The sequence below is a fragment of the Oncorhynchus mykiss genome, chromosome 5 (assembly GCF_057628025.1).
Source record: "Oncorhynchus mykiss isolate SJ-2025 chromosome 5, ASM5762802v1, whole genome shotgun sequence".
NCBI lineage: Eukaryota > Metazoa > Chordata > Actinopteri > Salmoniformes > Salmonidae > Oncorhynchus > Oncorhynchus mykiss.
Window position 1 is genome coordinate 96,187,321 of NC_143026.1, and position 14,039 is coordinate 96,201,359.

The 14,039-nt window shown below is 40.0% G+C and overlaps 1 protein-coding gene across 2 annotated transcripts in view; it reads left to right on the forward strand.

Annotated features, from left to right (window-relative positions):
• gabra5 (gamma-aminobutyric acid type A receptor subunit alpha5) overlaps positions 1 to 14,039 on the forward strand; it is a 169,127-nt gene that overhangs the window by 82,829 nt on the left and 72,259 nt on the right. Inside the window, exons 1-5 of one of the 2 annotated variants that reach the window (XM_036978987.2) lie at positions 337 to 845; positions 4,803 to 4,920; positions 6,901 to 7,037; positions 8,349 to 8,416; positions 8,853 to 9,073. In XM_036978987.2, the coding sequence (XP_036834882.2) occupies positions 4,805 to 4,920; positions 6,901 to 7,037; positions 8,349 to 8,416; positions 8,853 to 9,073 (542 nt within the window). In that variant the 5' untranslated portion in view covers positions 337 to 845; positions 4,803 to 4,804. Of the gene's footprint in view, positions 1 to 336; positions 846 to 4,802; positions 4,921 to 6,900; positions 7,038 to 8,348; positions 8,417 to 8,852; positions 9,074 to 14,039 lie in introns of those variants that run through there. The other variant, XM_090236497.1, reaches the window with a different exon arrangement.

Below are 14,039 nucleotides of genomic sequence, written 5' to 3' on the forward strand. Positions count from 1 at the left end.
GCAATGTAAAGGATGCCAAGTCAGCGGAATTGTTAGGAAACCCGCTCAATTCGATGCAACCTTTTTTAATCATTGTTTTGGGGCAAATAAACCTGCGCCTAAAATAGACGATCGTCTACTCTCCCCGTCAACCCTCCAGTCTCTCCATTCTCCCACCTAAGTGGTATTGAGCGTGTACACGCAGAGGTGATGTCCCTCAACTTTAATTCAAAATATCTTTTTTTACAGTTTTGAGTTAATAAAAAGTCTAAGTACAGCGGAGGAACAGCCAACTCTCTCCTACGCACCAGAACTGTGGTAAGCCTATGTAGCTAGCTACGCTCCAATGGTTGTACAGAAAAGCGTTGCAGTGCTGCTGTACTGTAGGCTACACCACTGAGATATAGTTGGATGTAGAGGCACCGGAGGAGAAACAAAGTGTTGGTCCGCTAAACGACGGAATAGTCATTACGGGGCGCAGACAGACACGCGTAGTAGCTACGACTGGGGGGGGGGGACTTCACAGGCGTATTGATGGAGGCGTTACACTAGGCTAAAACAACATCGCATGTTTGATAACACATTTATTAATTAGAAATATGAAGGAGATAAGATTAGAGAAGTGTATCAGGATGCGGAGGGTTTGTTCTATAATGTGAGTTCATTTGTGAGCCGTAGAAGAGGAGAGGACAATAGATTGCGAGGTCCGTGCAGTAGACTATAGGCCAGCCAGGGTAGAATAGATTTCTCAGGAAGAATCCACTCTTTCGAGCTGCAGTAGTCTACAGACTGTCAACCTTGCGGGATTTGCCTTCCAGTGCACATGGAATACTGTGTTTATCAATAACGCATCCACAACGATACAGGTATAGATTCATTTATTGTGACATTAATTGAAATTGTTTTATTTTTTTCTCCTCAACTCTCTGTAATTGAATCCACCTTACTTTAATTTATTGTAATGCAGTTTCTGAAATTTGAGGGGAATCTCTAAAAGGATTCAAACAAAGGGCTTTTTGAACAATGGTATGACTGCAAATATGGTTTTCATATATATTAGCTAATTGTCATGTATAACTCCCATAGATTGCATAGTTGTTCATATATATTAGCTAATTGTCATGTATAACTCCCATAGATTGCATAGTTGTTCATATATATTAGCTAATTGTCATGTATCATTCCCATAGATTGCATAGTTGTTCATATATATTAGCTAATTGTCATGTATCATTCCCATAGATTGCATAGTTTTTCATATATATTAGCTAATTGTCATGTATCATTCCCATAGATTGCATAGTTTTTCATATATATTAGCTAATTGTCATGTATAATTCCCATAGATTGCATAGTTGTTCATATATATTAGCTAATTGTCATGTATCATTCCCATAGATTGCATAGTTGTTCATATATATTAGCTAATTGTCATGTATCATTCCCATAGATTGCATAGTTGTTCATATATATTAGCTAATTGTCATGTATAATTCCCATAGATTGCATAGTTGTTCATATATATTAGCTAATTGTCATGTATAATTCCCATAGATTGCATAGTTGTTCATATATATTAGCTAATTGTCATGTATAATTCCCATAGATTGCATAGTTGTTCATATATATTAGCTAATTGTCATGTATCATTCCCATAGATTGCATCGTTTTTCATATATATTAGCTAATTGTCATGTATCATTCCCATAGATTGCATCGTTTTTCATATATATTAGCTAATTGTCATGTATCATTCCCATAGATTGCATAGTTTTTCATATATATTAGCTAATTGTCATGTATCATTCCCATAGATTGCATAGTTGTTCATATATATTAGCTAATTGTCATGTATCATTCCCATAGATTGCATAGTTTTTCATATATATTAGCTAATTGTCATGTATCATTCCCATAGATTGCATAGTTTTTCATATATATTAGCTAATTGTCATGTATCATTCCCATAGATTGCATAGTTGTTCATATATATTAGCTAATTGTCATGTATCATTCCCATAGATTGCATAGTTTTTCATATATATTAGCTAATTGTCATGTATCATTCCCATAGATTGCATAGTTTTTCATATATATTAGCTAATTGTCATGTATCATTCCCATAGATTGCATAGTTGTTCATATATATTAGCTAATTGTCATGTATCATTCCCATAGATTGCATAGTTTTTCATATATATTAGCTAATTGTCATGTATAATTCCCATAGATTGCATAGTTGTTCATATATATTAGCTAATTGTCATGTATCATTCCCATAGATTGCATCGTTTTTCATATATATTAGCTAATTGTCATGTATAATTCCCATAGATTGCATAGTTGTTCATATATATTAGCTAATTGTCATGTATAATTCCCATAGATTGCATAGTTTTTCATATATATTAGCTAATTGTCATGTATCATTCCCATATATTGCATAGTTTTTCATATATATTAGCTAATTGTCATGTATAATTCCCATAGATTGCATAGTTTTTCATATATATTAGCTAATTGTCATGTATCATTCCCATAGATTGCATAGTTTTTCATATATATTAGCTAACTGTCATGTATCATTTCCATAGATTGAATAGTCTAGTATCCCACTAACCTACTGTTTGGCTATAGGAGGCAAGCTCTAATGACATAATGCCAAGCTATAGTGCTTTAATTTAACATGCATCCGCCAATGCAGGAGTTTTGATTGGAAGTGATGTAGCCTACAGTCATTATGTGTGTTACGATGACCAGGAATAATAACCCACTACAGAAATACAATGTCAGCATATGGCAGCACTAATAACCTACACCTCAGTGCTGCTAAGTAACATAACAATAAAACATAATAATAACTAGATGGTCATTTTCCATAAAGAAACATTGTGTGACTTGCTTCAGCTCTTGTAAGTATTATTAATTTTTTTTGTGGCAGTTGGGATAGGAAAGTTGGTTTGGTGTCTCAAGCTTTAGCGGTTCAAGAGTTACTGTCGGTGGGTTATTTTATATTAATTTATGCAAATGTAAACAGTTATAGTTGATAAAAGTTTAAAGATATTGATGTTAGGATAGCCTGAACATGTGACAGTTGTTTTGGTGAATCTAGCTTGAACAGTTCAAGAGTTACTGTTAGCGAGTTATTTTATGCAAATTTATTCAAATGTCTATAGTTATGGTCGATAAATATTCTAAATCATTATTGACTGAATGTTTCAAAGTTGGTCTTGTAGCTTAATTGACCAAGGAGCAGGAGCATTTTGAATTGTTACGTCTGTATTCCTATGGGTCTCATTTAAACCCATGTTCATTTAAGCACATCGTTTTGTCTAACTTGGTCAGAATTTCCGGTTGAAAAAGTTTTGGGGAAAATTGTTAGTGCGTTAACTAAAACAGCTGTATCGTTAGATTGATAGCAGATATTTTTGTTCCGATTCCAGATTTGAATAGCAGAAAAATAGATAAAGTACACTAACTTTTTCTCTGACTTGTTGGGAAAGGGGTCCAAATTTCATTTTTTTTAAATATATATTAAAACGTTAGAGGAAAAGTCAGTTGGTAAAACAGCTGTATAATTTGATCAGTATGATATATTTTTGTTCCAATTTCAGCTTTAAATAGCAGAGAAGTAGAGTAAGATTTCCAACAATCTATCTTTGTGTCTAACTTGTTGGGAATGTGGTATCTTTGTGTCTAACTTGTTGGGAATGTGGTATCTTTGTGTCTAACTTGTTGGGAATGTGGTATCTTTGTGTCTAACTTGTTGGGAATGTGGTATCTTTGTGTCTAACTTGTTGGGAATGTGGTATCTTTGTGTCTAACTTGTTGGGAATGTGGTATCTTTGTGTCTAACTTGTTGGGAATGTGGTATCTTTGTGTCTAACTTGTTGGGAATGTGGTATCTTTGTGTTGAAAGTTGCATTTACAATGAATGGAATGTTGGAAGTCATGATGTCACAATGGAAGCTTTTACAATGCGTGTAACGGTTTTCTTCCTGGGAAGGAGATGCGGACCAAAACGCAGCGTGGTTAGGGTTCATGGTGTTTAAGAAGAGAAACTAAACATGAACACAATTACAAACGTGGCAAAACCGAAACAGTCCTATCTGGTGCAGAGAACACAAAAATAGGAAACAATCACCCACAAAATACCCACAGAAAATGGCTGCCTAAAAATGGTTCCCAATCAGAGACAACGATATACAGCTGCCTCTAATTGAGAACCAATCTAGGCAACCATAGACATACAATTACCTAGAAAGGGACACAGCCCCATAACTTTACAAAACCCCTAGACCAGGCTAAACATAAATCCCCCATGTCACACCCTGACCTAACCAAAATAATGAAGAAAACAAAGCTAACTAAGGCCAGGGCGTGACAATGCTGAAGAAATCCCATTGAAAGTGGATTATGTTTAATAAGTATAGTAAAAATGTAATTGCTTAAAAATTATAAATAGTATTTAAAAAAAAAATTATGCAAGCAAGCTATTCCAGACCGGTCTGCACGCTTTAAAGTTTGAATGGTAGTTCTAGCTTAAATGGTGTAAGAGGAGTAACGTTGTAAAGGATAATAACTTTAGTCTGAAATAAGGGGTCCAATATTTATTGTGGCTTCTGCTACAAGCCACACTAATAAAACCATGTGTTTTTGTAACTGTGAAGGCTAAACAATGTTACGCATTCCACTGAATTCATGTTCCAGCTTGTGTAGGCTGATAACGTCACGACTTTTCATAAAGCAACACAGGATCTGCATGAGTTGTCTTCCCACCTTTCTGCTCCTCTGATATCCTTGGATGTGCTGTGTGTTTTCAGGCATGGGTGACGGGATGCGCGGTGTGTTTTCAGGCATGGGTGACGGGATGCGCTGCGGCTGTGCTATGTCCAAAGTCTGGGTCTTCGTCTTGCTAGTGAGCGTCACCTGCCGTCTGAGGTAAGCCGCTCACGTTCACAGCATATCTTTTCATGTTATGGATATTGCTATATAGAGGTATTTTATTTTATTTTGACATACTTTAAAGTTATATTCATCTATTTAAATTGGGTAGCCAATGCTGGCCATTTCTCTTCCAGTTATATTCGATGTTGTATGTAAAGTGTTTCAAAACACACCTGTTAAGGTTTCTTGATATTGGTATAGAGCCACTGATGTTGTGTAATTTTGTTATGAAATACTCGAAAGAATTGGCTAATCTATTTGAATTTTGCATCCAATCCTGCCCATCTCTCTTCCACTTTGATTTCATTATTGTAACGTTAAGAAGGGAAGTGTAGCCTATAACACTTTCTGTCCCATATTCTATAACTAGTCCTGTCCCTTATTCTATAACACTTCCTGTCCCATATTCTATAACTAGTCCTGTCCCTTATTCTATAACACTTCCTGTCCCATATTCTATAACTAGTCCTGTCCCTTATTCTATAACACTTCCTGTCCCATATTCTATAACTAGTCCTGTTCTTTATTCTATAACACTTCCTGTCCCATATTCTATAACTAGTCCTGTCCCTTATTCTATAACACTTCCTGTCCCATATTCTATAACTAGTCCTGTCCCTTATTCTATAACACTTCCTGTCCCATATTCTATAACTAGTCCTGTTCTTTATTCTATAACTTGTCCTGTCTCTTATTCTATAACTAGTCCTGTACTTTATTCTATAACTTGTCCTGTCCCATATTCTATAACTAGTCCCTTATTCTATAACTAGTCCTGTCCCTTATTCTATAACTAGTCTTATCTCTTATTCTATAACTTGTCCTGTTCTTTATTCTATAACTAGTCCTGTCTCTTATTCTATAACTAGTCCTGTTCTTTATTCTATTACTAGTCCTGTCCCTTATTCTATAACTAGTCCTGTCCCATATTCTATAACTAGTCCTGTTCTTTATTCTATAACTAGTCCTGTCTCTTATTCTATAACTAGTCCTGTTCTTTATTCTATAACTTGTCCTGTCTCTTATTTTATAACTAGTCCTGTTCTTTATTCTATAACACTTCCTGTCCCATATTATATAACTAGTCCTGTTCTTTATTCTATAACTAGTCCTGTCCCTTATTCTATAACCAGTCCTGTCTCTTATTCTAAAACTAGTCCTGTCTCTTATTCTAAAACTAGTCCTGTCTCTTATTCTATAACTAGTCCTGTCTCTTATTCTATAACTAGTCCTGTCCCTTATTCTATAACTAGTCCTGTCTCTTATTCTATAACTAGTCCTGTCTCTTATTCTATGACTAGTCCTGTCTCTTATTCTATAACTAGTCCTGTCTCTTATTCTATAACTAGTCCTGTCCCTTATTCTATAACCAGTCCTGTCTCTTATTCTAAAACTAGTCCTGTCTCTTATTCTATAACTAGTCCTGTCTCTTATTCTATAACTAGTCCTGTCCCTTATTCTATAACTAGTCCTGTCTCTTATTCTATAACTAGTCCTGTCCCTTATTCTATAACCAGTCCTGTCTCTTATTCTAAAACTAGTCCTGTCTCTTATTCTATAACTAGTCTTGTCCCTTCGTCAATGTAATTGAATTGAGCATCCAATTCTGTCAATTTCTATTCCACATTGATTGATTACTAAGAAATAAAGTACTGTAACTGTTCCCTTCTGATCCCCTGTAGCCTGTACCCAGTCAACTAGTCTGTAACTGTACTGTCCTGTTCCACCTGCAGACTCGTACCCAGTCAACTAGTCTGTAACTGTCCTGTACCCCCTACAGCCTTTCCCAGACCCCAACAGTAACCATGCTGTCCTGTCCCCCCTACAGCCTTTCCCAGACCCCAGCAGTAACCATACTGTCCTGTCCCTCCCTACAGCCTTTCCCAGAGCCCAGCAGTAACCATACTGTCCTGTCCCCCCCTACAGCCTTTCCCAGACCCCAGCAGTAACCATACTGTCCTGTCCCCCCTACAGCCTTTCCCAGACCCCAGCAGTAACCACTACAGAACCCCTAAAAGAGGCGGAGCTAAATGACAACATCACCATCTTTACCCGAATACTGGACAGACTGCTGGACGGCTATGACAACAGGCTACGTCCTGGTCTGGGAGGTAGGGACCCATCCAGACCCTCAAACGGCACCCTATTCCAGCCATAAACGGGCCGTATCTGGTCAATAGTTGTGCACTATATAGGGAATAGGGCTCTGGTCTATAGTAGTGCACTATATAGGGAATAGGACTCTGGTGTATAGTAGTGCACTATATAGGGAATAGGGCTCTGGTCTATAGTAGTGCACTATATAGGGAATAGGGGCCATTTAGGACACACCCTTAAAACCTTTACCATGTTGCATACCGTATGGACATGTACATACCACATGTAAACGGACTCTCTGTCCATATTGTTTCCTGGCCTCGTTAAGTTAAGAATCATAAATTGTTTTATGATATAATGAAGTAGACATATCTTCCCTCCAGTACAACCTCTGTATCTATTGTACCATTAGTAAGAGACCATAGAGAGGTGATAATGTCTTTGTCAGTATGCTAGCCCTCTATTATAGAGGGGGATGGGCCTATATTCATAGACTCTGGTAAACACAGGTCTCTGACGAAGAGATATGTTCATTGCAATGGTTAGGGGAGATTGTGTGTGTGTGTGTGTGTGTGTGTGTCAGTCGCCCACTGAGAGAGAGAGAGAGGTAGAGAGCGAGGCAGAGAGAGAGAGAGGCAGATAGAGAGAGAGAGGCATAGAGAGAGGCAGAGAGAGAGACAGAGAGAGAGAGGCAGAGAGAGGCAGAGAGAGGCAGAGAGAGGCAGAGAGAGGCAGAGAGAGGCAGAGAGAGGCAGAGAGAGAGAGAGAGACAGAGAGAAAGAGAAGGAGAGTAGTAGTGAGAGACAGAGAGACAGAGAGACAGAGAGAGAGAGAGAGAGAGAGAGACAGAGAGAAAGAGAAGGAGAGTAGTAGTGAGAGACAGATAGACACAGAGACAGACACAGAGACAGAGAGACAGAGAGACAGAGACAGAGACAGAGAGAGACAGAGAGACAGAGAGAGACAGAGAGAGACAGAGAGAGAGAGAGAGACAGAGACACAGAGAGAGACAGAGAGACAGAGAGAGACAGAGAGAGACAGAGAGAGACAGAGAGACAGAGAGAGAGAGAGAGAGACAGAGACACAGAGAAAGACACAGAGAAAGAAACTCATTTCATAAATACCAGGGTCTTTGTTCTCAAAGGACCGAGGCCAACTTTTCAGATCCTCTTACTGAAAATAAATGTAATCATTGAAGGTTCAATGCAGAATTATGTGTCAATCCATGTTGTTTGAATAGAAAAAGGTCAGTGAAATAAAGGAACATGTCTTCCTGCCTCTCTGAGCAACTCCCACCCTCTCTGGATGGGGTTCCTTTTCTACAGAGAAGGTGACCGAGATCAAGACCAACATATTCGTGACCAGCTTCGGTCCCGTTTCTGATACTGAAATGGTAAGCACTTCTTCTTGACTCATTCTCATCCTAATAGAATCTGCAACAGCAACCATAATCCCGTGCTACTTTTATGTAGAATTGAAATGAAAGTATTTTCTTGTAAAAAAAAGAATTCAATCAAAATTTTGCAAAACATTTACTTATTTCATCTATTTTTTAAATTACGATTCGTTTTTTAGTTTTTAAAATTACGATTAGTCTGTATTAATGTCTTGGGGCCGGTTTACCAGCAACAGATTAAGTGTAGGCCAGGACTAAGAAGCAAACTAAATCAAGAATCTCAAATGGAACATGCATTTTAGGATTAGGCTTAATCTGTTTTCTGAGAAACGGTCCCTTAATGTCATGCTGTACATTCAATGATGCCCTTGTAGCTTTCATATACCAACTCTGAACCCCTGTCTTGTCTCGTCTTTGACCTCTTGACCTCCAGGAGTACACCATAGATGTGTTCTTCAGACAGAGCTGGAAGGACGAACGTCTGCGTTTCCAAGGCCCCATGAAGATGTTACCGCTAAACAACCTCCTGGCGTCTAACATCTGGACCCCAGACACCTTCTTCCTCAACGGGAAGAAATCTATCGCCCACAACATGACCACGCCCAACAAACTTCTCCGACTCAAAGACGACGGGACACTGCTCTACACTATGAGGTCAGTGAGGACCCTCAACAAACAGTGTGTTGTGAGAAAAAACATTGTTGACTTGTTTTTTTGTTGTTGATCTCCCACTGTTGGTTTCAGGTCAATGCACCCACTGTCCTCTTAAAGACAAAACAAACAAACATTCTAAATACTAAAGATTGGTACAAACAAACAAACAAACAGTCTAAAGACTGGTACAAACAAACAGTCTAAAGACTGGTACAAACAAACAGTCTAAAGACTGGTACAAACAAACAAACAAACAGTCTAAAGATTGGTACAAACAAACAAACAAACAGTCTAAAGATTGGTACAAACAAACAAACATACAGTCTAAAGACTGGTACAAACAAACAAACAGTCTAAAGACTGGTACAAACAAACAAACAAACAGTCTAAAGACTGGTACAAACAAACAAACAGTCTAAAGACTGGTACAAACAAACAAACAGTCTAAAGATTGGTACAAACAAACAAACAAACAGTCTAAAGACTGGTACAAACAAACAAACAGTCTAAAGACTGGTACAAACAAACAGTCTAAAGACTGAAGACTGGTACAAACAAACAAACAGTCTAAAGACTGGTACAAACAAACAGTCTAAAGACTAAAGACTGGTACAAACAAACAAACAGTCTAAAGACTAAAGACTGGTACAAACAAACAGTCTAAAGACTAAAGACTGGTACAAACAAACAGTCTAAAGACTAAAGACTGGTACAAACAAACAGTCTAAAGACTGATACAAACAAACAAACAAACAGTCTAAAGACTGAAGACTGGTACAAACAAACAGTCTAAAGACTGGTACAAACAAACAGTCTAAAGACTGATACAAACAAACAGTCTAAAGACTGGTACAAACAAACAGTCTAAAGACTGGTACAAACAAACAGTCTAAAGACTGGTACAAACAAACAGTCTAAAGACTAAAGACTGGTACAAACAAACAAACAGTCTAAAGACTAAAGACTGGTACAAACAAACAGTCTAAAGACTGATACAAACAAACAAACAAACAGTCTAAAGACTGAAGACTGGTACAAACAAACAGTCTAAAGACTGGTACAAACAAACAGTCTAAAGACTGATACAAACAAACAGTCTAAAGACTGGTACAAACAAACAGTCTAAAGACTGGTACAAACAAACAGTCTAAAGACTGGTACAAACAAACAGTCTAAAGACTGGTACAAACAAACAGTCTAAAGACTGGTACAAACAAACAAACAAACAGTCTAAAGATTGGTACAGGTGTACAGGGTTGTGTCCTTGTTCAGGGTTGTGTCCTAACTTCTCATTACAACTCTCATGAACATAGACATACGCTCATTCAAATCTAGATCTATATCTGAGTCCTGTGGTATGTTTGAGACCCTGCTCACTATGAGATGATCCCTGTATCAACAATAAACAAAACAAACCAAACAATACAAAATAGTAAACAATAAACATGAGATTCCTGGTCAGTCGACGCTAGAAGGTCAGCACATGAATCTTTCTGCTCATTCTACTATAGAGCTAAAGGTCGTAGCGTAGCACGCCGTAGTATCGGGGCGGCAGGGTAGCCTAGTGGTTAGAGCGCTGTACTAGTAAACGCAAGGTTGCAAGTTCAAACCCCCGAGCTGACAAGGTACAAATCTGTCGTTCTGCCCCTGAACAGGCAGTTAACCCACTGTTCCTAGGCCATCATTGAAAATAAGAATTTGTTCTTAACTGACTTGCCTGGTTAATTAAAGGTAAAATAAACAAACAATATTCAACAGCCTTTAAGAAATATATTACCTTTAACAGTCTTATCTTGTGATCAAGCCATCAATGTTTTGTGATAATTGGTGTCTAGTAAATAATTATTGATTATTGGTAAAAAAAAAAAAGTTAGCTAACCGGTTAGCAATTAGCATGTTTGACATTTCAGTGGAAATACTACTACTATCAGCGGCTTAACTGGGTGACCGTATTTTCGGTCACCCAGTTATCGGCCACCTTACTATTTTGTTCAATTACAAGATATATCCGTTTAATTTTGTTAAAAAATTAGACACCAACCTTGTATCCAAAATGTTTACTAGATAGTTGGCTTACCTTCCGGTAAAAAAATTGGACTTGCCTGTCAACTTTTCGTTGGTACGCCCTCACGTGGAGTCCTAAAAAAAGGGTTCTTCACCAACATATTCAGTGTTAATGTCTCATCATTTGTTTTAAAGATTAATTGTATGTTTTGAGAAAGTAGATAACAGTTTAACATTAAAATATAAATGAGTATGAATAATTTACATAAAATAAAACTTTGATTTCATGTGCATTGACATAAACAATGAAAACACAGAGTTGTGTTGCAGAGATGCACTTAGAAAGTAAAGGAATAAATACACAAGACGGGTTAACTAAATATATATTATATATATTTTTTGCAAATAAATGATTTCATATGAAAACAAAACAAAAAACATTTAGATCTCGACCTCCATCCCTATATTGTCACAAAAATCTGAATAACAATCCAGCTGTCGTAAGAACGGGACCAGCTGTCACGACTGTCGTAAGAACGGGACCAGCTGTCACGGCTGTCGTAAGAATGGGACCAGCTGTCACGGCTGTCGTAAGAACGGGACCAGCTGTCACGGCTGTCGTAAGAACGGGACCAGCTGTCACGGCTGTCGTAAGAACGGGACCAGCTGTCACGGCTGTCGTAAGAACGGGACCAGCTGTCATGGCTGTCGTAAGAACGGGACCAGCTGTCAAGGCTGTCGTAAGAACGGGACCAGCTGTCACGGCTGTCGTAAGAACGGGACCAGCTGTCACGGCTGTCGTAAGAACGGGACCAGCTGTCATGGCTGTCGTAAGAACGGGACCAGCTGTCAAGGCTGTCGTAAGAACGGGACCAGCTGTCACGGCTGTCGTAAGAACGGGACCAGCTGTCACGGCTGTCGTAAGAACGGGACCAGCTGTCACGGCTGTCGTAAGAACGGGACCAGCTGTCACGGCTGTCGTAAGAACGGGACCAGCAGTCACAGCTGTCGTAAGAACGGGACCAGCTGTCACAGCTGTCGTAAGAACGGGACCAGCTGTCACAGCTGTCGTAAGAACGGGACCAGCTGTCACGGCTGTCGTAAGAACGGGACCAGCAAACACGACTGTCGTAAGAACGGGACCAGCTGTCACGGCTGTCGTAAGAACGGGACCAGCTGTCACGACTGTCGTAAGAACGGGACCAGCTGTCACGGCTGTCGTAAGAACGGGACCAGCTGTTACGGCTGTCGTAAGAACGGGACCAGCTGTCACGGCTGTCGTAAGAACGGGACCAGCTGTCACGACTGTCGTAAGAACGGGACCAGCTGTCATGGCTGTCGTAAGAACGGGACCAGCTGTCAAGGCTGTCGTAAGAACGGGACCAGCTGTCACGGCTGTCGTAAGAACGGGACCAGCTGTCACGGCTGTCGTAAGAACGGGACCAGCTGTCACGGCTGTCGTAAGAACGGGACCAGCTGTCACAGCTGTCGTAAGAACGGGACCAGGGCGCAGCGGATGTTAAGTTCCACATATTTAATTCAAAGTGAAACTTAAACAAAACAAATTATGTAGAAGTACTACAGCAGCAATAGTAATTGATACAACTGAGAGAGAGAGAGAGACAGAGAGATTATGAAATACCTGAGAGTTCAGCCATGGGAGGCCTGACAGAGGTGGCCGGTGGAGCTTTTCTCTTTCTTTTCTGTGATGCAGCTGAGAGAACAAAAGTTGTGTTAGATAGAGCATGTTTCATGAAAACCCTTTTCAACTTTTTACATCAATACCTCTGCAGGAATCTGCAGAAGTTTTGGAGGAGGTGCCCTGAGGGCTGGTGCTATGGACTGTAGATATGTAAAAAGAGGAAAAAGAGTTTCAACATTGCAGTTTTATGGAACACAAAACAAACAGTATTTGTTTGTGTAATTTACCTGTGGACGTGGCTGTATTGGAATTGCAGGGGGCAGGGACACCAGATGATGCTGCTATAGTGATGTGACCAGGGGAGACGGAGGAGGCAGTTGGCGCAGAGGAGGCCGCGTTGGTGGTGACAGGCAAGGGGGTGGTGTGCATCGTGGTGGTGGTGGACGAAACCAGCTGACAATGGTTTGGAGGAGCTGGTGTTTGTAATGGTTGACGGACTGACGATGGTGTGGCCGGCAGAGTAGGCCTTCTTCTGCAACTGGGGACCACGGCAGTTTCTCCCCCAACCCACTCTCCTTCAAGTGCTTCTCATAAGAAGTGAAGGAAGGTGTCCATCGTTGGACGTGTGACACACTCAGATTTCCCCGTGTCCAGGGTGTCCGGGTTCATGTGCCTCCTCCTGAACATTTCCCACCACCTCTTCCCCAGTGGTGGGATTGTATCCCCTGGGTGCCGAAACCTACAATAGAATAGAATGTAAAATTGTCCATCCAGGATAAACTGTTTGTTTTGGCATCACCATACACATCCACATTTACATCACACACATTGAGAACAGTCAGTCCTGCGTTCTACATACAGGAACACATATACCTGCGTATTTTGTCGGCGTATTTCATCAGCCTCGGCCTGGTGAGAATCTGCCTCCTGTGGTGCTAGCCACCGTGCTTCTACCTCTGCATTGCTGTTTGGAGTTTCGGGCTGGGTTTCTGTTTACAGCACTTTGTGACATCAGCTGATGTAAGAAGGGCTTTATAAATACATTTGATTTGATTTGGATTTGTGGGTGGTCCACTGCGACAACCATGGGGTCACCGAGCCGCTCAGCCAGTCCACCAGAGGCTGCCGAGGTACACCGTCCACCTTGGTAGATTAGAAAAGAAAACTGTTACTAGCAGATCTAATTTGGCGGATAGCCATCCCTGCCCCACAGTTCTCCGTGGCATGGAACATGTTCACCTGACTAACCGTGGCAGCCTGGCTGATAGCCCCGCAGTTCTCCGTGGCATGGAACAGGTCCACCTGACTAACCTTGGCAGC